Source organism: Cupressus sempervirens, chromosome 6 (assembly GCF_028749045.1).
Source record: "Cupressus sempervirens isolate cs-2001-9-10 chromosome 6, ASM2874904v1, whole genome shotgun sequence".
In the NCBI taxonomy this organism is placed as follows: domain Eukaryota; kingdom Viridiplantae; phylum Streptophyta; class Pinopsida; order Cupressales; family Cupressaceae; genus Cupressus; species Cupressus sempervirens.
The window spans coordinates 315,714,175-315,740,570 of record NC_143123.1 but is presented as its reverse complement, the minus strand read 5'-3'; the positions used below and the strand labels follow the sequence as shown (position 1 = coordinate 315,740,570).

The window sequence follows — 26,396 nt, the reverse complement described above, 5'->3', positions numbered from 1 at the left end:
CTTTTTACTTTTAGTAGAATGGTAAACTGGTCTCTAGTAGAAGAAAACAAAATGCTAAAAGAACAAATGGCTGTAGAAGGAGGCAAGCACAAATGCCAATTTATGAAACCAGCATGGCAACCATGCATGAATCAGCAAAACGAGCATTTAATTGACAAATTCAAAAAATGGCAAAAGGATGTAACACAATCCTTACAATAAACAAATGTTCAAGGTTTGGGGGTAAAAGAAAGTAACAGGAATATCAACTCAAAATAAGTCAAATCATGGGCTTGAGCAATTGAAGGCCCAACCGGTGAGGTAGAAGTGGCAAGAGCAAATTATAAACGAGCATTAGCAAAGTGATTCACAAGGCAAGGAAATAAAGTGTGTAATAAATATAACAATTAAAGGGGTAAGAGATATAGGAGAACTGAAAGTACTCTCATTTTTACGAGTGCATTCTAGGAGACAAGTTACATCACAGGGTACAAATCTACCAAGCAAAGGGATGCAAAGTTAAGAGAGTATCTGACCTATTAATGTTGTCTTGTTGAGCACAGAAGAAAAATACTGGCCACTAAGAAAAAAGTAGGATTTTGAAAGGTTCATGTTTCTTTCTAGATGAAGATCCAACCTCAATGCAAAAAGTGGGATTGGCCAAAGCAAGAGCAATGAAGGATGAAGCTATAAGGTTATGGTTGCGAAATGGAAAAGCCCTCATTAATAATATTGACCCTAAATGCATCAGTGCAACAGGAATGGATGGAAGAAACAAAAGATTATGCCTTGAGCCATTGGACCTGAGACCAATATTTATCTAAAACCTATTAAAAAATGGGTTGGATTGTGAGGACCCATTATGTTCAACCACAACCAAAATCATCTTTCTCCTAACAGGGGGAGGTTATTGTATTGGGTGCTTTATGATGGGTGTCTTCCCCCTAACTTGTTTTGGCACCCTAATTTTTTAAGGTCAACAATAGAGATCCTTAGATATGTATGTCATCTATGTTAAATATACTTCTTGAAACAAATAAACTTAGACATAACAAGACAGAGAAAAGACCTATGAAGGGTACAATAAGAACATAATGAATTCACCTGTGGCATCCAAAGCACGAATTGCTTCACAAAAGGCATTGACTCTCTCACGGCGTCGAACCAGATCGGATCCATGCACCGGTGCAGCTGTAAGCTGTAGTAGCTTTTGAAGAAGATGTTGGAAAAGTTAAGAAAAACAAAAAAAAAGATGTTTATTGTATCTGTAATTAAAAGCTTTATGTTGTGTCTTAAACTAGAAACAGCACATTCTTGTGAGGATATAGTCCCGCAGTCTCTCTGTTGTAAGTGGCACAGCTACAGATAGAGCACGAACAACAGCAACTGCAGCCTCATGTGATCCATCTTCAAGAAAAGCATCCATCTGGATACGAATTTTGTCCACGATCTGATGGAAAGATGTTTACATATTAGTCCATGCCAGGGAAGCAGAAATTCCAGAAAAACTACTACTCAAAATCTAGTTCAACAAATGCTGTAAAAGAAGAAATGTTTCATTATAGTGTCAGATCAAATTTACCACTTCATTCTTGAAGTGTTTAGCAACAGTTCCGAATGCATCTATGCTAGAGTATTTAACCATAAGATTTGGATCAGAACCCAGTGTTACTAAAGCAGGTAAAATTTGTGTTGAAGCAACTTTCATGTCTACATATGGCACCTGAAGCATACAGCAAGTAAAAGGAATTAATAAAATAATGATGGAAGCTTCCAAAAAAGATCCTGAGAGAAATACCATATCCTCTATACATACAAGAACTTGTAAGAGATTAACAGCACTGATCTTGACATTTGCATTCGTGCTGACAACCATCTCCCAAAGCACACTGATAATAATTCTGTGATGCTCTTCAAAGGTACTGCATCCAGGAACATCCGAGTTAAAAGACCATAATCCAGTCTAAAAACTATGGTAGGTACTCCTGCTGCTGAAGTTATAACATCGATTTTTAACTATAGCTCTGAATTTCCTAAGACAGGGATGCAAAACAAATACCAAAGAAAGCGCACAGCATCAATCAACTCAGGACTAGTAGATGAGGTCCAAGCACCATGCTTAAGTGTGTTTCGTAGAATCAATGATCGTAAATAGTCAGCAAGTTGTGCTTCCCTACAAGAAACACCTAATACTCCTGTAAGCAGCAGTGGAAGTACACATATGACAGATAATCGCTCTGCCACTTTTGTTTTTGGTTTCAGATCTGCAGTCAAGGTTTTGGTTACATATTATCCAGACATTAAATATAGTTATTCAATAACACAATATAAGTATAAATGCTTGCCTCTTATTTGAGATTCACAACTAGAAGGCACATGCAGAGTGCCAACATTGTCTCCAAGAGCAGTTAGAAACAATGGAAGCATAATATTGTTAACATAGTATTCCCCAAAGAGTTCAGATACAGTCAAAAGGAGCTGCATACAAAATTAGCAATATTGAAGCCAAAGTTATAATAATCAATAGTAAAGAATCAGAGTATTGAAAAGAACACGATTACAAATATTTTACAGAAAAATGAATCTACTAATTTTCACCAAAGACAAAACACACTTCCCAAGACCGTTGAGATTATCATGACTATGGGGGACAATAGGTGACTATAACATTTATGACTACAGTCTATTAATTCAATGCTATGCATCAAATTATTGAAAATAAAACATATCATGCCACCAATAACACATGCAAGAAGGAAAAAGTGCTACGTTACTCATTGACGCCAAAGTACAGTCTATATGAAAGCTGAGTTTTTCATAAATAGAGTGAAAAAAGTTCTTTGCACATCTATGACCATGGTCTAGGAGTATACATAACTAAACAAAATCTCATGCTGCATGAAATACAATGGAAGGCATGCTCCAAAACTACAAAACAACAGCAAAGGAAGGATGAAGCAATTCATTCTCCTCTTATCAATCACTAGTAAGTTTCTTATTCCATATCCACGAATATATCCTATAAACTTAGAGACATTCTTCAAATGCATTTTAATACATATTCAATAAACGCACCCAAAATGATTTTTGTTAACTAGCTTCAACACGAAGAAAATATTTGAAATCCTAATAAAACTTAAAAAGTACAAAATATTTTTAAAATGGAAATAAAGTATGTCTACATCAATGAAAATTGAAGCTCCTGCCATAACCTTTGCTATACGGGTTCGAAGACTGTCTTCTCTAGAAGGTAATAAAGATGCAAGTCCAATCAAAGCTGGCAAACAGTCCATATGCATCCAGTCAAAACTAGGCCATGCATTTTCTTCCCTGAAATCCACACAGTTTAAAAGTTAAAGATAAGATGAAAAGAACCTCAATTGAGAAAGCTTCAAAGAAACAACTGAACAAGCTAGGATTTATAAAGGAAACCTTTGACTGCAGGATGAACAAGGCATTTAAAATCATCCCTGTGAACAGAAACCTGGGAACTACTCAATTATACAAAAACTAAGCAATACCACATACCTTGCATACACTTCAAGCAAAGATTTAGAAAAGAACACAACATCTGCATCAGGTGTACTGGAAATGTCACCAGGAAATGGGCATGTTTCAAATACTTTACGCCGCACAACAGGAAGCAGCTCCAACAGCATGCGCAAAAGAACATCTATATTCCAACGTTCTCTTTCACCAAGTACTCTAAGGCAAGCTTCTGCAGAACCATCAACACCAGAAAGTGGTGGGCACCGCTGAAAATACCAACAGATGAAGTGTCATGATGTATCTAGTTAATAACACATCCTACCTTGAACATGCCAACCATGCAAAAAAGGATAGCAGAAATGCACTATAAACTCTATATAGAACAGAATACCTGAGCAGATGCTAAAAGGTGAGAGAGCAGGACATGAAGAACATTATCCAATCTATTTCCCCAACTAACAACAGTTGGTACAAGCTCTTTCAGCGTAGTCTCAACAACAGTACCTGATGGATCGCAGACTAGTTGAAACATCATCTCCTCAACCTACAGAATAAATAGATGCAAGAAACCTTTAAAATAATAACAAACAACTCGCATCAGTTAAAAGATACTGTTCTTTATTTCCCAACTGACATCTCTGTCTCTTCTAGAGCTTACATTGCAGCCCATCTTCTCAAGTCAGTTTTCTGCTCCATGTATGCTCCTTAGCATTATTAGTGAGGCTGACCTTGAAATATTTGTCAATATTTGGAAAGAGCGGTAGCAGCAGCGCCAAGTTATGAGCAGCCGCCTCCCGGACAACAGCAGCTGAATCCTCAAGCAATTGTTGTACAATAGACAAGATAAGAGATGTGCGAATCTCAGATCGAACAAACTTTGCAAGTTCTCCACAAGACTGAGCAACAAGCAATCTCCTCTCTTCATACTTGTGATTAATCTGCAATTGAATCAAAATGTTAGCTAGGGGCAGCAGGCAAGTGATTGTCATGTCCTTTGTTTTATTTTCGTGTGACCAAAGCATCAGGTAGATTTACCTGTTCCCAGCACTGAGGAAGTAACTCTGTTTCTGTTCGCATTTCCCCAACATTCTTTGAGAGGACCAAGCATGCCTATGAAAGAACAATTACCAGATTAGCATCTGATATTAAGAATTAAGAGAAATGACCTTCCATACAAGATTTCAAATTACCATGTAAACTGTAAATTTCATCAGAAATCATACTCACATCCATTATAATTCTCCTTTGCTGCTCATCAGGCCGTTTTATTAAGTTGAACAAGGTATGTGTCAAGGAATCACGAGTACCACTATCAGGATGGCGTTCAATTGCACAAATTATTAAAGGGAGCAGTTCCTGCAGCCAAACAAATGAGAATATGACCAGCTATACAAAGGTTGATATGAAGCCACCACACCTGTAAATGCTCATGATAAATCATTGAAGAAGATACTAAACATACCTCCCTGTGATTTATTAGAACATAAGGGACAATCTTAGGCAGAGCATCTGCAAGAACCTGAACTGTCTCTAAGCTCTGTAAAGTAACCAATTTACGAGTCATATGAATCATGAATGAAGCAAAAAGTATAAGATTGTCAATGCTTTATGAAATATTTTCTATGTTAACTCATATTCTTACAATGTTTGGTGAAGGCATACTATTCCAATCTGTCCGAATAAATTTATCATTATTCTCAGATTTTGAATATCCATCCCCTGTGGCAGCATTTTCATCCTTTTTAATGACATTTGCACCATTTACAGTGACATTTGAGGAATCTATCGCAGCAATCTGTGATTCCTTACATTTATCAGGGTTTATTTCAGATGAGATTGCCTGCATTGAATCATCTGAACAAGTAGACACCGATATTGTAGAGGGATTAACTGGTTTATCTTCATGTATTTCCACCTGCAAATTCTCCACATTCTTATCTTCACTAACTTGATTAGCACATTCAGGTTTCCCAGATGATTTTTTCTCATTTAGATTTGCAGTTTCCAACTTCAGACTTTGGAATTCAGGCTTACAGGCATCCAGTTCATCTTCATACAGCATTGTCAAGGATTCACCCTTAGAATTATCCCATCCTGAAGAAGCTCTAGAACTCTCCAACTGCAGTTTAAGTGATGTGACTTCGGATCTGCAGACATTGACTTCCTTTTGTGCAAGTTCCAACAATTGTTTCAAATTTTGGATCTGTGGCATGTGATTGACTTTGTTACTACGTAAAGAGATTGATAGCTCAGAATGGATGACAGCAAAAAAGAAGAATATATTCAAAGCAACAGAGCTACCTGATTTTCTTTGTCCTTTAATTCTTTTTGGGCAGATTCAAATGACTTTCCCAGAGCATTTATTTGGGCATCTGCCAGCTCCTTGCTTTTATAAAGAGCTTCCTTCTCCTTTTGGAGTAAATTGTTCTTTTCCATGAGAAAATTTCTTTCTTGTAGATTAGCCATTCTCTCCTGCACCAATATCAAGATACCAACTCAGAAAATTTATAATTTTGAATGAATTACAAAATAGAATATCTGCAATACTTCATTACATTACAGACTTATGTATTTCCTATCAATAAGAATATGTTGATTTGAAACCCAAATTATTTTTTTTAGCTAATTAGGCTCTATATGCAGTGGCATTAAATGTGGACCTACATTCCCTATGGGTATGAGTCATGGAGTGCCAAGAAAGTGAATTCTCATTTGTCATATCCAAGACATTAGAATTTTATTTTGGCATTTTGTAATCTTCCCTAGGGACACATCCTGTTGCCACCATTCCCTATTTCGGCAACACGTGACACTTCTCTCCAACAATAGGACCGCACTCAATTATTAATTTATTAGCCCCTTTCCCTATTCTATTCATGCTTTTATGTGTTTTTTGTATTTTCTTGTTTAATTCTCTATCATTTTTCAAGTCTTGAGCAACGCAACTGCCTTCGGCATCTATCCTATCCAAGAACTACACAATCATACAAATGTGATAACAATTATTAGCACCTTTCCCTATTCTATTTATGCTTTTATGTGTTTTTTGTATTTTCTTGTTTAAATCTCTATCATTTTTCAAGTCTTGAACAATGCAACTGCCTTTGGCATCTATCCTATCCAAGAACTACACAATCATACAAATGTGATAACAATTATTAGCCCCTTTCCCTATTCTATTCATGCTTTTATGTGTTTTTTGTATTTTCTTGTTTAATTCTCTATCATTTTTCAAGTCTTGAGCAACACAACTGCCTTCGGCATCTCTCCTATCCAAGAACTACACAATCATACACACGTGATAACAATTTTCTAAGATGCAATTGAAGATGTCAATAGAACTACATTTCTAAGATCTACACATCTAGCCAAGAAAACATGGTTGTTTTAAAAGAAAGGCAAGCCTTTTGTTTCATCTGTCTAGAAACTAAGTAATGATAAAGTTTTGTATGCAAAATTGCAAATATGAAAGCAAGCACTAAGGCAACTACAATCATTTGCATTGTATCTGCATTCCTCATTGTTAGTAGCTTCTATGGTCCTCTCCACTCCTTACATTATTATGATTGATGAATGATATGATATGATATGATAGATTTTAATGACGTCCATGAGGCTAAAGTAGCCTATGGGACCTACACGATCACCCCCCCAAGGCAGGAGTGGAACTAATCTAGCTGCAAAGTTTTGGTTAACTCGTCTCTCCTTCTCTGAAGTTTGATAATCAGAGCCGCTGTTCTCTTCACTTGAAGTCCTTGTTCTACAATTAAAGTTGATAGAGTGCAAATACTTGGACGAGAGAAAATCACAACTATGCTGCTCAGGAACATCTAATCACTTTAGGCGAGTTATTTGTATGGTTGTATACTACTTTCTTTCTTTCACTTGGTTGCGAGGCATGAAACTTGAGTTCACATGACTGATAGTGTTACAAAAGATACACCTAGTGATGCAGCATATTTTATTGTTGCAGAAAGGACCATTTAATTTTTAACCTATGCTACGAAAAACTGCTTGTGAAAATTGGCAAGTCATGTGAAACCATTTATGTAAACAAAAGTAGGCATTTTTGGGTTATTAAAAGAGTTGAATATTTTGTCTTTGATGTCAACGGTTGATGGTCAAGGTTGTACAAATTTTGGAAGACTGTTCAAAGTAAAAGAGAATTGAAATAAAATGCTTATCAAGGTGCTGATTATTCATCAGATCCTCATGAGCTACTTGGTTGTTTGGTTGAGTGTAATATCCCCTTTTTGGAACATTAGAGAATTTAAAAGCCAACTTCATAAAATATTAAAAGTGACATTATTAGACCTAATGCAAAATGTTAAATGTCATTTTTTATATTTAAAAGAAGACTAAAAGGTGACAAAAGAGGAAGAAGACGAAAGATAGAAGGGGAATGTGAAGAGTTGCCAAGTCGTGCATAAAAGAAGCAAGTGAGATTATCTGCAGCATGCTAGGTTCATTCATGATGGAGTTTGAGGACTTTGACGGAGTTTGATCTATCGCATCTTGATCATTAAACTGTTTATATTTTATGTGCATAAAACATTATAAAGTTGTATGTTATAATCTTCATTGTAGTTGACTCTATTGCCCAAATAAGTTAAAGCACTGGTCTTTTATCATTTAAGTATTAAATTTATATTTGAAGTTAGAAAATCTATAACTTCCTTCTTACAGACCTCAAATCCATTGTTAAAACCTTATACAATTCATTCAATTCAAAAACTCAGCATCCAGTTTCATTTTGATCGAGTTTGAGGACTTTGCCAACCAAATAACTCTCCAAAGCTTAAATTCGCTATAGAAAAGCTCTTAACCAAGGGAATCAAGGTGATTCTCTTTCGTTGACTAGAACTGATTGCAAAATCCTATCAGAGAAGTGGTTGGCTCTTGGCTGAGGCAGCTGATCGTCTGTAATAGAGAGTTTGAGAAGAATGAAAGCTTCTCAATTTCAGTCATCAAACTTGTATCGGTCTGCTTGATTGTGGTAGACGAGACTTTTTGCACAAAACAATTGAATCAAGGCTGCGATATTCAAAAGTTGTTAGCATGAACTACTTCCAAGTGGTATATTTTTTGTTGTTGAATCTCTGATTGCCCTCCAACATTAAGTTAGTCAATGACACCATCTTGCATTTTTCCCAATGCACAAAAAATGAGAAAAAAAGAGGCTATAGCACGGACTCAGAAACATGAATCCCGATGCAAAAAATCAAAGGCAGATGCAGGTATAGACTTCAAAAAAATAATGAATTACTAATAGCATGGATTTTGAGAAATTTTCTGGCTGACCCAAAAAAATCCGACGAAGTCCTAGAAGAGATTCAAAGAACCAAAAGGAATCTGAAATTAGAATAAAATTCTAGTGAAACATAGGGACTTGCACCCCCTCCCAAACCTCAAAGCACTCGTCCCCGAGATGCTCCTGCACCGAATAGTTCAAGTACCCGAGTATCCCCACCTTCGTCATTCCACAACCACATCGTCGCTAGGATGGGTACTTGAATTTCTATTTGAATTTTGGTTTTTGAATGTTATTATTGGGTATGTACTATGTTACTATGTTAAATATTCCATGGTTCTAGTTCGTGGTGCAAGTTTTCCATGTTCAAGTATTTTAATTTGGTATATTATACTGAAAAATCATTTCATAACTAGCATTTCAAGTTCTATATGTATAGTATACAACACCCTTCCTGCCTTGCCGTCCCATGGCCATCCCACGTTGTCCCGAAATTCAGGCTGTCCCGAAATTTTGGCCCATTGTCCCCTCATCCCGGAAACTCCTCTTGGCGTACCCTAGCGCTGGTGTTACATTGTAAAATTCTAATGACATGGAATTCAAGGCAGAAAATCTGAGGTACCCAGAAAAATCTGACGACCCTATTGAGATCACAAAAAACCCACCAATAATTTGTACTTGGTTTTTCAAACTAGCGTGGAAAAATAAAGTTTTTAATGAAAACCTAGTTGGCTGCAAAAACTCAAAAGATTGCAGATAAGGTTCATAACAGAGCTGCAAGAATAGATGGCCATTGTTTTTTTTTTTAAATGACCTTAAAGGAGGTTGAAAATGGTGGCTAGGCAAAGGGAATCGCCACACAGAAACCCAAAAGCTGCAAAAATTCCAATGTTTGTTGCAACAAAGAATGGTGCTATTTGCAGACAAGGAAGATCTTTGCAACAAAAACAATGCCCAGACATAGAAAGAAGGTTGCAATACTAAGATAATACGAATGACCTTGACCCACAAGACATGAGTTTGCAAAAAATGACGTTAAGATAGACACAATTTGCAGGGAAAGAGCCATAGAAACTGTTGGGTGGATATTTTGCAACCGACAATTTTGGGTAAAAATCCAGTCGCAAAATACGATGACCAACCACAGCATGTGAGACAGAATCTCTCCTACCATAAAAGGGAAGGCTCCCCCTTCTCACCGTTCCTTGGATCAACTCAAGGTAAGCAAGAAGTCGAGAGATTTTTATAAAACGGGTGTTACCAATATCCCTTCTTATCTTTCAAGAAAGAATCCACTTACTCGTGGAGCGAGTAATGGGTAGGGTGAATCTCTAACTACACTTCTATCAAGAGCTGGAAACAATGATAGTGATAAACCTTCACTAACTCAAAGGCTAGCTTACCGGTTTGGCTCTAAGTCCGATTGTATTTCTATATGAAAAGCTTTACAATTAGGGCACAAAGACTCCTAAAAGTAAGAATACTTAACTATTTTGTGAATTAAGAAGAAAATATAAGCTACAAACAAAGCTTCTAGCTATACACTTTCACAATTGCTCCTCGTCAAAGCTTTGGCTTCAATTGCTTCTTAACTCTTTTCTATTCAATTCACGAGATATAATTACCAATAACACAAAATAACATGAATCAAAGACAACTTGGATGAATTATTGACAAAGCTTACAATTCACACGAATAACAATCTCACTTAATCAAATTTAAGTCTCAAATGCTCCTTTGTATTCACTTTCTCTCAAAATAGTCCTTACACAAAGTTCTGCTGGCACAATTTCTCCAGAGCTCTCTTGCATAAAGATAATGATGATTTTACAATGAGGGGGAACTCCTTTATATAGGCATAGGAGTTGAGAAAAAAGTAGAGGAAAAAGGGGGAGCAACTCAACCAACTTTGACCTAGTCTAACTATAGAAGAAAATAAAGGGTTACATGCAACTCACATTACATCCTTTTACATACATGTAATTATGCTTTTTCATGTAATGCATTCTTTACAACTACTAACATGAAATAGAAACAAAACAAAAATCTTAGAGATTGTTTCTCAGTGCCTTGAATTTGACAATGATGTCATGCACTGTGGGAAGATCAACAATCTCCATAGTCTTTGATATAGCTTCAACTCTCACTGCATTTTCATATGCTGATTGCACAACTTTAGAACTTGTTGCCATAGTATCTAACAAGTGTTTTGTCAAGGATTTATACAAGACAAATTTGTTCATCATATGTCAACCAAAATCTTCAGAATCTACATCAGCATTGATCCTATTGGTATATTTTGAATTTACTACCTCTGTTGCAATAAGATTACCAAATTCATCAATAACATGACATCCCATCTGTTCCAAATCACAAGTATCACTTGTTTCAACTACTTGACAATCTCCACAGGCCACCTACAACTTTGTGATCAGCTTCCTTAATGTCTCCTCCTTGTAACCAATGAGCCCTTGAAATCTGAAGAATATTTCACATGATGAAAGAATGTCACATGAAACCAAGGCATCCAAATCGAATTTCACCATTTCATCCTAATCATCAAGGATTTCCTTTAAGTTATCTGCTTCTTGAGTCAAAAAAGAAATTAAGTTTTGCTCCATTTCATTCATCTCTTTGACATGCCTAAGAACTGCAAATGTCTCTATGATGGCTCGAACTCCTTCAGAAATGATTTCATGTATCCAAGACTTGGCGGCTTCAATCAACCTTTTCTCTTTAGACGTTTGAGACATAACAACAACACTTTGAGAAGATTGTTTCTAGATAACCTCATTCAAACGAGGGATTTCCTGTTTTAGCCAATTCTTCTTTTCTCAAAGCTCATGATTGCTCTTTGATACATTAGCCAATGCATCTTGAGCATCTTGCAAGGAACTCAAACATGATTGCTTTCCAATTTCAACTTTAGTAAACTTGCAGTTAGAAAGAATAAGCTCCTCAGCAGGTTTTTCTACCAAGGGCTCGGCAACCTCAACAAATTTGGTTTTATCAAAATCAACCAAAATTCTGAAAACAATTTTATCTTTCAAAGATTTGGATTTCGTCTTCTTAACAAGAAGATTGTCAAGAGGAACAACCACTTTCCTTCTCTTTGTTGTTATTTTACTCAACCATGCAAGCAGGCTGAAACTTTCATCCGAAGAAGCAGGCATAGTGGAGACCATTGCTATTGATCCAGATTGTATATCCATAGTGATTGAGCAAGATTCAGTCTATATCGTTGAAGGCATAGGAACATGTTGAGAAGATTCCATCATGAAAAGCTCAAATCCTGTCAAAGATGTATCAAGTTGGAAAACTTGACCACTAGTAAGAGTTGGAAAATCGTCAAACACATCTGCTAAGTGATCATATTGTTCATGTGCAGGGATGTGAGGAGCAACAGAAGAAATAGGAAGTGCCATGATAGTAACCTCTGAGATTGGAATGGAAGGAGTGAAAACAATGGAAAATGAATCCACATCATTATCAACCTCATGCAAAAAGGGCTCTTCATTTATAGAAGATGTACAAGCTTGTGCAGGCTTTGAAAGAGATATGATCATGATTTCCCCTTCTTCATTTGAATTTCCTTTGTCAGATTATGTTTCCAATTCTTCTTCTGATTCTTCCATTGATTCTTGAATTGGTTCAGGAACTTGCGATGATTTAGTTCCTTTTCTGCCCTTCAATTTGAATTTGAGGGAACCCTTGGCATCAGAAGATGAGGCACCATCTTTCCCTATAATCTCTAGTGATTTTTTGCCAGAAGGACCAAAACTTCCACAATCCAAACCCATCTTAGAATTTACTTTTTTAAGGCCTTCACTTTTCAACCATTTGTTGGTATTTACTAGGATGAATTGAAATCTATCGATTATAGATGTACCTTCCTTTTTTTGCCATTGGATAGGAAAAGGGCACTTCTTATCAAAGCTGGCTTGATGAAACTCTGGATCAAGGATGTCGTCATCATCTTCAACTTGAAAATCTGAAGGGATTTCCAACATATTAAGATCAATTATCTGCTGCAAGGTTAATCTGTAGTAATTCATCTTCATGATGTCAAGTTTTGTCCTCATATCTATCCAGATGTCTTCGATGTGATGAACATGAGTGTAGGCTCTTTTCATCTAAGAATTCATCTCTCGATAATCAAAATCAAACCTGGCCTTGAACTTCTTCAAGGTAATCAACTACAACTTTGCTTCCATGTTCTTTGCTTTAGGCACAGAAATGATTGAATAATTGCCAATAGCCAAAGGCTTAGTCGAGGTAATGCCAAAACCAAGCCTATGCAAAGCATGTTGATCACTCTGTAGTCCATGAGTTGTCTAGCTAGCTCCATCAGGATGATTCGATCTATAGCATACCTAGGTAAGGTATACGACTCTCCTTTGAAATATCCAACTCTCAAGTCTGTGAAAGTGGGAAACTAAAGAAAAATACAGCTGTATTGGTTCACCTTCTCCCATACCATATCAGGTACTCTTTTGTGAGACAACTTCTTATCGAACAAGCACCGGAAATGTCCGAAGAAGGCAACTTGGACTCTTTTGTAGTGGAATTTACTATTTGCCAAAGTGATTTGGTCATAGTAATGCAAAATAGGAACTTGTAAATGATCTCCTTTGGTAGAAAGACCAGAGAAAGATCTCATGGCAACAGCGATATAAACTAGATAAGAATTCATGTAAAAGGATATTGATGTTCCCACATTATATATCTGCTAGCAGAGTGCAGTACTGATAAGTTCTCCCCAAAAGATGTGCTCTTTATTCTCCATAATTTGAAACATAAACTTTTACATTCATGGCTCAAAATCAGTAGAATCTTTAAGGCCACAAATCTGACTGAGAAGGATGATGAGATCCTTATACTCTTGTTTGAAATTTGACTGATGAACAGTCTTTGGCCATCTGGAAAAATTGCTTCTTTTATTGTCTAATCAGTAAAGGTTGACATATTTCTAATAATTATCCTTTTGCTCATTCCAACAAGCCAAAAATGATCCTTTAGTCAAATCAGCACATTATGATTTATGCAGAACTTTGAAGATTTGTTCTATAACCTCAAGATCAAGGCTAATGATAACCTTGCCATCAACATCTTTGATAGTCTTTGTCTTGGGAGTAAAATGCTGTGCACATTCATAAATGAAGTCAGGTTCTATAGCCGCCATAGGAAACATAGATACTAAGTGAATGTTGCTTCTCCTAATGCGCTTCATTTCATGACTAGCCAGAGCTTCAACTCTTTGTATAAAATCATCCATGTTATCCAACACGTTATCCAAAATAGATATGACTGAAGGAGCTGCATGAGCCAATTCTTTATCATATTGATATTTCATTTTGCCTTTGGATTTGGATGGCGAGGACATATTTTGTGCTTGCGCTACAACACAAAAATCCCAAAACACAAATACATCATCAGAAGGAATCTCCATACAAGTGAATTCCGGATCAACAGTGAAGATTCGAAAATGGATTGAAGACTTCACAAATCCGTCAAAATGACTTCAAAGAGAAAGCATATGCATATGCAATGGAATGAAAAGCGAAATGAAATGAACGGAATACAGAATGAAATGGTATGAAAGTGAGAAAATGAAAGATGAAACGAAATGGAATGGAATGAGAATGCGTGAAGGTGAAATGCATGGGAATGCATGTAAATGAAAATTGCTGATTTCAAAAGTGACTTAGCATTTTTAAGGCATTATTGCATGAAAAATGAGTACATGTAACGGTAGGTGGAGGGTGAAATGAGATGCGAATGCGGGAGAAGAATACACTTCACATGTATGTGCGAATGAAGGTTAAGATGGAAAGCATGAAAGATGCGGAAACATATATTTGGTCACGGAAACGTAAATGCATATGAAGGGATGGAAATGGAAAATAGAAGTGAGATAATGAATTTTATAGACACTTTTGGTGAAAAGGAGAAGTCAAAGTACATGGGAGATGAAAATGACATCTTTTTGACTTTTCAAAATGTGACTTTTAATCAAAATCAGACCTTTTTTATGCAATTACACATAAGACATTTCGTGTAATCATGTCGTACAAATGGAAGCAAAAAGTGAGATGGGTGAAAATGGAAGTGGAAAATGGGATTACATGCATATGCGGATGGCGAATGGAATGAAAAACATGTAATCGCATTTTTTCGAGTGAGATGAAGTGTTGTGACATGGAAATGGAACGTGGAATATGATGATGCTTTCGCATGCAATGAAGCAGAAACAAGTTCTTGGGAAAGAACTTGTAATTTCTCCAAGAGGAGAAAACCGGCAAGCAAGCACAAAACACAAAAAAGAAAAGAAACCACGTACCTTTGAAAAATGACTCAAACATGCCAAGATGCAACACACTATAAAACTCAAATTCGAAATTATGACTTGGGAAAGAACCAAAAACATGAAAATGAATAAAAACTTCATATTTAAAGAAAAATGCACTTTCCATGGCAAAGATTTTCACAAATGGCAACCATCAAGCAATTTCAAGCACAAAATCAGCAAGATAAGCATGAATTTAAAGCAAGATAGAAAAAGTCCACTTACACGTGCCAAAAAAGAAGCGAAAAGATGCTCCAATGTTTGAAAAATTCTTCCCAAACACTTAGACTTTTTCCAACTTATCAAATTTGAATGAGAGAGGGCAGCAAATAAGGAGAAGTTGTTAGGAGATGCCAAAACGTGCCCTATTCATGCTCCATATTCCAACGTTTTTGAGTGTTCATGTTTGTGAGACATTTTTGCCAGAAAACATTTTTCATGTTGCAAGATCAAAACATTTTGATCATTAAGCACGAAAATGTGAACTGCAATGCAATGTAACCCCCAAAATATGCCAAATGGATTTGGTTGGGAGGAAAAACACGCATTAAAAATGGATTTTTTTGCAAATTTCTCCAAAAACGTGATCTATTAAGAAGCTTTCAAAAATGTTTTTGAGGCAAATAAATCCATTTTAGAAGCAAGAGAAATCATTGCCAACCAAAAGCATCTCCAATGGAACAAATCCCATGCAAATCCATTGAGAAAATCTCAAGTTATGATCAAAACCGGATTTTTGGAGGGCAAGAGCATGTTATTCTTAAAAAAAGGACCTTTGGAAGCTCAATGCATATGTTAAAAACAGGTTTTTCTCCAAAATTGAACCTTTTTGGATCACATACACATTTTAAAATATGCATCTCTTCAAAAACGCACTTTTTGGGTGCCATTACATATTTTAAAACATGTTTATAGGTAAAATCAGACCTTTTGGAGAAGGAAGCATATTTAAAAATGCAACTCACCTTTTATATGTTTAAACATAAAAACTTCACTTTTCATGCCATAGCATCAAAAAGGTCCACTTATGATGAATTAGTCTACCAAAGTAGACTTTATATGCAGTGACATGTAAAAAGTCCACTTTTGATGGATTTTTCACATGGTTACCGGGAGACCGTCTCCCCCCTAAAAGTCGCATCTCAGAGACCGAGACGCGTCTCGGAGACTTTTCGCGTCTCTGGAGACCTCAAAAAAGGTTGGAGACTTCACGACGAAGTCTCCTGAAGTCTCCCCGTCTCCTAATCCAAAAAGTGAAGTCTCCCCAAAGTCTCCTGGTAAAATATAAATGTAAAATATAATATTAAATAATTTTATATATTTTAGCCCTCATTTTAATGTTTTTAATACAAAAATTAAGAACACCGACAGTTTAAATAATTAAATCATTTAAAATATTTTATTTAATAAATTAATAACTTTAAAAACATTAGAAAACTTTTAAATTTTTTTTTTTATTCAACAATTTAAATGATTAAATCATTTAAAATATTTTTGGAGAGTGATGATTTTTTGGAGAGCATGATAGCTGAAGACCTTGAGATGGATGATCACAATCTTGTGGAGTAGATGATAGTATCATCGACATACTAATACTAGATATATTTCTGTTTTTTGTTTATTGTACAAAGTGTTCATTTTTTGTTTGCATATCGGCAATTCAGCTTCAAACTATACTTTTTTGAATTTAAAATTTGAATATGTAATGATAATCTCAGCGATTATCAATCTGATATGATGATGATCATATGCAATATTCGAAAAACAAATATGTCTATGAGATACAATATTGTGATCATGTGAGTTTTGAAATCTGACTCTGAGTCTATTTTAATTTTTAATGTAACATTACTATTATTATTTACTTTAGTCTTACAGTATTACTATTTTCAAATTTTGTATTTACTTTTAGTATTAGACTCTTTAAACTATTAAAAAAAAAAATTGCCGTCTCCAAGTACCCCCGTCTCCTATTTGAAAAATTGCCGTACCGGTACCAGTACCAGTACCGAAGACCTCGAAGTCTCCCCGTCTCCCGGTGACCTTGATTTTTCATGTTATTGCAAATAAAATGTCCACTTATGAAGACTTTAAGTCATTTAATTCATTTAAAATTATAAAAAATGTTACAAAATGGGTCATAAACAATATTTATTTATCATATTATGAAATATAATATATAAACATCATTTTAAAGTAACATTTGATTTTTTAAACCAAAAATTAAAATGAAACTATATAGTTATATAGTTACTTTAAGTGAAAAATTAAAAAGTAACTCAACTTAAAATTATAACATAAAGTGCACTATAGTCACTTAAAGTTAAAAATTTAAAGTTAAAGTAACTTAAAAAACAACAAAAAATGAATATAAGTTATATTTTCCAAAAAGTGAATGTCAAATTGAAAATATAACATCATATTTTTAATTCGTGTTGTTGCACCTAAAATGTCCACTTTTGAGGAACTAAAACGGGCATAAATTTTGATTGACAACTCCGATTGACCTCTAGGTTAGATTGAATCGAAGAGAAAAACAAAAGGCATGACATGAGCAAAACCAAAGGACTAAAAACAAGCAAACGCAAACTCAAAAATAAAGAACAGACAATGAAGGCCTCAAAAATCAAACAAAAGCTCGACAGAAAGCAAAACGAAAAAGACTTGATGAAGGCTTTCAAAAAAATAATTTGATATATGAATTGAAATGGATCAATCGATCAAAACATTAAAACAATTAAATATCAAATTCAAGCTTAGAGAAATGCGAAACTAGCTTGGGAAAGTTTCGTGTTGTTACCTGCATTTTGTAGTGACAAAATGCAGGACAATAGAAACCCTAGTCAAATTCTCTCTACAAAAAATGGCAACCAATAAGCTTTGAAAACCTAGTTGAGTTTATAAAGAATAAGGAGCAAAAACGTATGAACAAATCCTAGAGAATATTTTCAAAAAACTTTAGACAATTTCATTTAAGAAATGATAACATTTTTGAAAAAGCTTTGATACAATATTACGCTAAGTAATTGGCAAAATATTTAATATATTAACAAATGGTCGATGAGATCATTATAAAGAATTTTACAAATGTACAAAATAGAAAGTTTCTAATAAGAAACTCAAGAAGATCGTAGTAACGGTCTTATCTATCTAGACTACATTATATACAAAAAAAGACCATTATAGTAATAAAATAATAATATTCAAATATTTATTTCTTTATTTTTGCAGTTAGTGGATGCCATGTGTGTGTGTGCCTGTGTAGTCTTATTTTCTGGAAGTCTATATTTCTTATTTTTTAGACTTTCTTTCCTCTTGGTTTGTGTGTTAACTGATCCCTCTTCCCTTTCTACCCACTTTTTATTTGTCTAGGTCTATATCTTTACTCATTTGAATTCTTCAGTTCTTGTAGCGTCATGATGATGGATCATGGAGTATGATCTGCCATCAAGGAATAAATTTAATTTATTAATTAATTAAAGTTGTCCCATAAAGTAAATTATATGAATACCTTAGCATTAATTAAATTTAATGAGTTATTTAAGAGGAAATTCAAAAAGCCCTTTCTAGAATATTCTAAGGGAATTATAGAAAGAGAACTTGAGCGATCATTTGAGATGATTGTTTATTTTCCCTATTGTGGATTTGGAACTTCTTGTTGGAGCAAAATCTTAAGGGAATTCAGCTTCAGGAATGAAACGTAATTCCTAGCTGATTGTGGGCAAGACAAATTCAAGAGGATTCATAGGGAAATCTACAAGGCGAGTTGGAAGTCAGCCAAGATTTTCAACAAAAATATATTTATACATATTTCTTACTGGGCAATGGAGTATTTGTTTGGAAAACCATTTTATGGCTAGCAGAAGGTTATACTCCAGCTAGGACACCTTCATGGGTCAAGATTTAGGCATTGGAACTTCATTTATGCAGGCCGACTTATCTGGGAGGCTGGGCACAAGTGAAAAGGAGCTGGTTGAGGGTTTTAAATTTTATCAGTCTTCGAATCAATTTAAGAGTGGTGTTTAAAGATTACCTTCTGACCTAATATCTCATCGGTTAGTGGTGTTAGTATTGCAGGGATCTCTAGTGTGAGTGCTAGTCAATCAAGGTTTGAAGGAGGTGCAAACATATTGCAGGTTGGTGTAAAGATTTTGTAATGTCCTCATTTTTACGCCTCCCTTAGTGTGAGTACCAATTAGCAGGATTCAACTATTAGCAAGGTCTTGTAGGCCAATTAGACGGAAGGGACCCTTTTAGAGGCTTATGACAACACATCTTGGAGAGATTGTTTGACCAGTTTTAGATAGCTTCCTAGATTTTAGGAATCCCTAATTTTTTAGGGATGATCTGGCCGGTAGTAGGGACACACAAGGAAACCTCTGGGGTCAATCTAGACACCTCTGGTACAGTTATTACTTTTTAGGAGAGTTCATAAATTTTAACAAGGGACTACCAAGCTTATGGTGCTCAAACAACATTAGGGGACAGGGGGCATCAAACAAATAGAGATCAAGGTCCAAATAAGCAAGCTAGGAATTATTGGGAAATAATACAATTATTTCTTAAGTTGGGAATAATTAAATAATAAATAAAGGTGCTTATTTAAGGCATTGGAACTTCATTTATGCAGGCCAACTTATCTTGGAGGCTGGGCACAAGTGAACATGATTTGGTTGAGGGTTTTATCAGTCTTCAAATCAATTTATGGTGGTGTTTGAAGATTAGCTTTTGACCTACTATCTCATCAATTGGTGGCGTTAGTATTGCAAGGATCTCTAGTCTGAGTGTCATCAATCAAGGTTTGAAGGAGGCGTGAACATATTGCAAGTTGGTGTAAAGATTTATTAGTGTCCACATTTTATGCCTCCCTTAATGTCAGTACCAACAAGCAGGATTGGCCTATTAGCAGGGTCCTGACATGGATAAGCGACCCTTTCAAAGGCTTGTGATAACTCATCTTAGAGAGCCTATTTCATCAGTTTTGGGCAGCATCTGACATTTTAGAAATTCCTCTTTATAAGGGATGAACTGAGACTTAGTAGGGACACACCAGGAAACCTCTGGGGTCAGTCTAGACACTTCAGGTGCAGTTCCTACTTTTTAGGAGAGTTCATAAATTTTAACAAGGGACCACCAAGCTTGTAGTGGTCAAACAACATTCGCAGACAGGGGGCATCAGACAAAATCCAGATCGAGATCCAAATGAGCAAGCTAGGAATTATTCGGAAATAACATAATTATTCTTAAGTTGAGAATAAATAAATAATTATTAAAGTGATGATTTTAAGGCTGGCAGAAGGTTATACTTCAACTAGGACACCTTTGTAGGCGAAGATTAAGCCATTGAAATTACAAGTATGCAGGCCAACTTATTTTGGGGAATGGGCACGAGTGAACACGAGCTGGTTGAGGGATTTATCAGTCTTCAAATCAATTTATGGGTGGTGTTTGATGATTACCTTCTGACCTACTATCTCTTCAGCAGTGGCGTTAGTATAGCAGGGATCTCTAGTCTGAGTGTTGGTCAATTAAGGTTTGAAGGAGGCGTGAACATATTGCAGGATGGTGTAAAGATTTTGTAATGTCCCCATTTTACGCCTCCCTTAGTATCAGTTTTAGGCAGCTTCCTAGACTTTAGGGAACCCTATTTTTTAGGGATGATCTGGGGGTTAGTAGGTAGGGAAACACCAAGAAACCTTTGGGGTCAGTCTAGACACTTCTAGCACAGTTCCTACTTTTTAAGAGTTCATAAATTTTAATTAGCGAACAGGGGACGTCAGTACCAACTAGCAAGGTTGGCCTATTAGCAGAGTCTTGTAGGACAATGAGATGGATAAGGGACCCTTTCAAAGGATTGTGAAAACACATCTTGGAGAGCCTATTTGATCAGTTTTAGGCAGCTCCCTAGACTTTAGGGAACCCTATTTTTTAGGGATGATCTCGGGGTTAGTAAGTAGGGACACACCAAAAAACCTTTGGGGTCAGTCTAGACACTTCTAGCACAGTTCCTACTTTTTAGGAGTTCATAAATTTTAATAAGTGAACAAGGGGCATCAGACAAAATCCAGATCAAGATCTAGATGAGCGACCTAGGAATTATTGGGAAATAATATGATTATTTCTTAAGTTGGGAATGATTAAATAAAAAAAAAAGTGATTATTTTATGACTGGCAAAAGGCTATACTCCAGATAGGACACCTTTAAGGGTAAAGATTAAGACATTGGAACTTCATTTATGCAGGCCAACATATCTTGGACGCTGGGCACAAGTGAATAGGAGTTGGTCAAGAGCAGTCTTCAAATCAATTTATGGGTGGTGTTTGAAGATTACCTTCTGACCTACTATCTCATTAGTTGGTGGTGTTAGTATTCAATGGATCTCTAGTCTGAGTGCTGCCCAATCAAGGTTTGAAAGAGGTGTGAACATATTGCAAGTTGATGTAAAGATTTTGCAATGTCTCCACTTTTACGCCCCCCTTAGAGTTAGTACCAACTAGCAGGATTAGCCTATTAGTGACGTCGATTAGCCTATCAGCGAGGTCTTATAGGCCAATGAGATGGATAAAGGCCCCTTTTAGAGGCTTGTGACAACACATCTTGGAGAGCATGTTTGAGCAGTTTTTGGCAGCTACCTAGATTTTAGGAATCCCTATTATTTAGGGATGATCTCAGAGTTAGTAGGGACACACCAAGAAACCTCTGGAGCCAATCTGGACACTTCCGGCCTAGTTCCTATTTTTTAGGAGAGTTCATAAATTTTAACAAGGGACTACCAAGCTTAGTGATCAAACAACATTAGCAGATAGGGGGCATCAGACAAAATCCAGATTGAGGTCCAGATGAGTGAGCTAGGAATTCTTGGGAAATAATCAATTACTTCTTAAGTTGGGAATAATTGAATAATCATAAAACTGATTATATTTATCAATGATGATATTATACAGTATTCTACTATTTGGCCCAAGTCCCTAGGCATTAAAATTGAGTCTATAACTTTAAAAACGGTCAAGTTTATAATGAACAATGACCCCTCATGAAGTTTAAAGCTCTAGGTCGGGGGGCGTATATAAAATAAAACATTAATTTAAACTTGAAACAGTGAATATAAACCCTAATTTTGAAATTGTATTTGGAGGGAAAATGAAAATGAATAGAAAGAAGTTGGATAGACATTGTCCATAATCAGATATCATTTTTTACACCAGCGATATTGTGGAGAGCTCAAAGGGGTTTTTCAGCTATTTGTTTCTGAGAATGAAAACTCTCAGAGATTTGGAAGCCTGCACGTGTGAGATCACCCAGGGGGTTCTGCAGGCAAAGTTCAACATGCAAAATAATTCATGTTTTGGCCTACTTTTGAATGAGTTGTTCAGATCAGAATTTTGGTGGGGCAGCAATCAATCTAAAACTTGCATATTAGGGTGTTTCAAGGGATTTCCTATCATTTTCAGGCCACTAGAAAAGCTGTACAGCCTTAAGCCATCATTTACAGCCTCCTAGCTTGAACATGGCAGCCTGAATTGGAATTTTGGGCGCATTTCATAGTTCCTGAGGGTTGTATACAGCGTTATCAGCCATACCTCAGTTGTAGTTACATTTAATTACAGCCGTACAGTCTCAGAGCTCATGTGTGAGGGTTCTAGCTTTGTATAGGAGGCAGTGGACAGCAATAGATAACTGTTACAGACCAGAAAATCAGAACTGCAGGTCTGAACTTTCCAATCTGGGTGATGATATCTCAGATCAGTTTGCATATATGCCTGATATGGCTTTGTTCATATTTATTTTGAATAAAAACTCACATTTCTCTCCCTTTGCGGTGTTTAGTACTTTGTGTTTCTTTTCAGCATTCATTTTATTTCCAAGTAATTCTTATTTATCATCAGAAGACGAAAAAACTTATTAAACCTCAAAAAAATTAAGAAATAAGTCATGGTAAAAAACCAGATTTGGCCCATAAAACTTGGAATTTTTTTAAAAGGGCAGACCCAGGAGTAGTCTATTATAGATTTGGCTACCTAAACTGACCTTGGTGTGACAGTTTATGCCTTAATATTTCAGGCACAGATCTTGCCTACTTTGCTGTTCATTCAAAAGATTATAATGCTTAGATTTGCCATTGTATCCAGCTTCTACATACATACAGTATTGCTGTGTTGATATGTATGTCTAATCTGCTGATATGTCTGCAGTCCTTTGTATAAAAATACTGTTGTTATCATCTATTTTAAATAGTGCAGCTATTTCTTATACTGTTTATGAGTGCCAAAGTATTGTATGAATATCATATGAGATCATTCGAAACCAAGCATCATATAAACTTGCAAATCATTATCATTTTTACATGCAAGCAAAATGTTTGACAAAATAGCTATTCGGTCAAAATAAAAAAAGGTGGAAGTTTGGTGAAAATTGGTAAGGGTCCTTACAAAAATTGCAGAACTATGCAATCCAGAAAGTTGTCACCGGCCTGAAAGATAGATTGGAGGGCATAGAAAATCCATGAAGAGATAAACTTGTGAATGATGAATTTAAGGCTATGTTGCCGGATTCGTCCCCTGCTGCCCGGATTCGGGTCCGGGTCTGCATGGGTCAGGATTCGTCCCTGGGTTCGCTGTGGGTCCAGGCAGGGTCCTTAGTTTTGACTGTGAATTTGTCTGGGTCCTTGCTGGAGCGAACCCAGACAAACCCACAGCGAACCCGGGGCAAAAACAACTTTAAAGAGTGTTTTTTTAATTGTTTTCTTATGTAACTCTCAAAGGAACTTAATAAAAAACGTTTCACTCATCTAATCCCTTATGTCAAGGAGGAGGACGATGATATAGCAGCATATGGGACTAGTGAAACCAGTTTGAGTTCCAATGATGAAGATCTAGATATAGTTGCAGTTGGGGATGAAGCCATTGATCCCTCATTTTATGATGATCCATCTGACCCTTGAAGGGCATTTGATACTATGATTATTGATAAACTACTAAACATTTGTCATCTATCATCATGTTTCAAACTTTATTATTTGATGAGCTAGTCTTTGTTTTGCAATTTAGGAATTCAATGTATTATTTGATGAACTAGTCTATGTTTTGCAATTTAGTAATTCAATGTATAATTTTCTTTACAATCATGAAGATAGATTAATGAGCCAGTATTTAATGTTTTTAGATTCAGGAAAAAATAGGTTTTGAAGGGACTCAAAACCCTTTGGCATTTGGCATTGATCAATGATCAAGCAACAATTGTTCATATTGTGAAATGACTTTGTTTTGCAACTATGCATGTTTCTCTTCTGTGTGTGTGTCTATATATATATACTCACCAACCCACCCACGAACACAAATGGGGAAAAAAAAATTTGCCCGAACCCACGAACCTGAAACCCGAACCTGAACCCGTCCCCGAACCCGAATCAGCAACTTAGATTTAAGGTACTATGAAATGCACATGCTACAGGGAAGAAGCTACAGCTTCAAACATATAAGTTACAGGAAAATGCAAATGAGGCACCAAAGCATGAAACTAAATTTTCTAGACAACTAACTGAATATGAAACAAAAATAAGTGAATAAACAAAGGGTTTTACATTCAATTGAATTTTAAAACAATAAAGATAAAATAATTGAACCATAAATCTGAAGACTTAACAGCAATGGACAACAAAATGAAAAAGTTTATCTAAAAAACAAATTATAAAGAACCAAATAAATACGTAGGGGATATTTCTCCAAAGCAAGTCAAATTGTGATATTGCTATCAGGATTCAATGAGTTACACTCAAAAACTACACAATTGAATCCTGATAGCAATATCACAACGAACCAAATAAAGTTGGAGCTATTGTGAGGATTAGAAGAGCTTAGAAAAGAATTTTAAAAATAAATTGATGCAGAAGATCTAAGGAATGTTTCCAGTACAGACTTGGTCACCGTCTACTTCAGTGTGAGACACATATGGTCTACATCTCAATCGCCAAAAAAGCTTTCATCATCCTTGCAGTTCAAATCTTTAACTTCCATTACATTACATACGCAGACTTTATTACCCACCAGCCACATACTGGTTCTATTTCAACACTTCAACCCTACATCTATGCCTCATTCTTTCCAGAAAAGACACAAACTAGGTTAGAGGGGGAAAGAATCAACAATATTAAGTTGTCTAGATGTCAAGATTAGAAATTAAATTACAAGGGTAAATGACAGGATTAAATAAAAATATAATAAACTTAGGCCTCTCCAGTTGTTTTGTCCTATGAGTATCTATCATCTCTCTTTCTATATGCCCTTTGCTAATTAGCATTGACAAGATTCTCTACGTAATATGAAGAAGAGCATACATTGCATACAACGAAAACAAAAGCATTTGTATTTCAGAATTTCCAATCTGTAGTATTTCATACTGTTATATTATATAAGATACTTTCTCTATGCTTGGTGCAAATAACTTTGTACTCTGAAAAATCACAAAATAAATTATGTTGTCCCTTTGGAAAGAAAACTAGGTAGCTTATTCATACAATAAAGAAATTACCTCTCCAGCATCTGCACTTGATGAAATATATTGAAGGTAATATCGGCGCAATGCATCTGGCACACAGCCTGCTCCACTGCTCCAGACATTAAGGTCCTGATCCGTTACCTAAACCATACATGAATATAATCATTTATCTGGATGATTCAGAGTATGAAAATAAGGACCTTTGAAAGATTCCATCCATCAAGTATTAAAACTAGAATGAAAATAAAGACTAAAAATTACAAACACGGTAGAAAAAAGAATGCCTACACAACACACAATATATATTTTAAAGTTCCATAGATATTGATACAGTTTTCCAGTTATGGTAGACAAATATGGCCAGTGGGCTGCAATTGTATGGAGCACACAGGAATAAGGTCGTACTAATTATGTCCAGTAGACTGACTACCACCAAAATATTGACAGAGCATCAGAACATAACCTGAGTAATGGTGAGCTAGAGAAAACTAGCAGTTAAAGAAAAACATCCTAAAATGGTTCAATAACTCGGTCTAGGAAAACACTCAGCAAACTCAGAGCTCGATAAAAATCCACCATATAAAAAGAATATTTATAAGACATGAAAAATACTGAATTTAAAGAGCCTGAGGGTAGTTTTTCAATTTATGTTTGACCCAAAAAGGAAAACAATAGACATAAGAATCTTCTATATCAATATTTTATAATGAATGATCATCTGTCAGTATTCACCATCATACAAAATATCGAATGCATGTAATATTTGAGTAATTCATCCTCCAAGTAAAGGTTTTCACTAGCAGCCCCCTTGGATCTCTCTCTCTCTCTCTATATGT

The 26,396-nt window shown here is 35.7% G+C and overlaps 1 protein-coding gene across 3 annotated transcripts in view; it reads right to left on the bottom strand.

Annotated features, from left to right (window-relative positions):
* Positions 1-26,396, bottom strand: part of LOC149552457 (HEAT repeat-containing protein) — a 107,229-nt gene that overhangs the window by 15,985 nt on the left and 64,848 nt on the right. For all 3 annotated transcript variants that reach the window (XM_089788018.1, XM_089788019.1, XM_089788017.1), the window contains 16 exons: positions 25,594-25,701; positions 5,770-5,940; positions 5,111-5,671; positions 4,931-5,005; positions 4,696-4,824; positions 4,504-4,578; positions 4,197-4,406; positions 3,860-4,012; positions 3,508-3,734; positions 3,192-3,309; positions 2,325-2,457; positions 2,039-2,243; positions 1,796-1,901; positions 1,562-1,702; positions 1,306-1,429; positions 1,084-1,200 (listed from right to left, as the gene is read on the bottom strand). In XM_089788018.1, the coding sequence (XP_089644144.1) occupies positions 1,084-1,200; positions 1,306-1,429; positions 1,562-1,702; positions 1,796-1,901; positions 2,039-2,243; positions 2,325-2,457; positions 3,192-3,309; positions 3,508-3,734; positions 3,860-4,012; positions 4,197-4,406; positions 4,504-4,578; positions 4,696-4,824; positions 4,931-5,005; positions 5,111-5,671; positions 5,770-5,940; positions 25,594-25,701 (2,653 nt within the window). The remainder of the gene's footprint in view (positions 1-1,083; positions 1,201-1,305; positions 1,430-1,561; positions 1,703-1,795; positions 1,902-2,038; positions 2,244-2,324; positions 2,458-3,191; positions 3,310-3,507; positions 3,735-3,859; positions 4,013-4,196; positions 4,407-4,503; positions 4,579-4,695; positions 4,825-4,930; positions 5,006-5,110; positions 5,672-5,769; positions 5,941-25,593; positions 25,702-26,396) is intronic.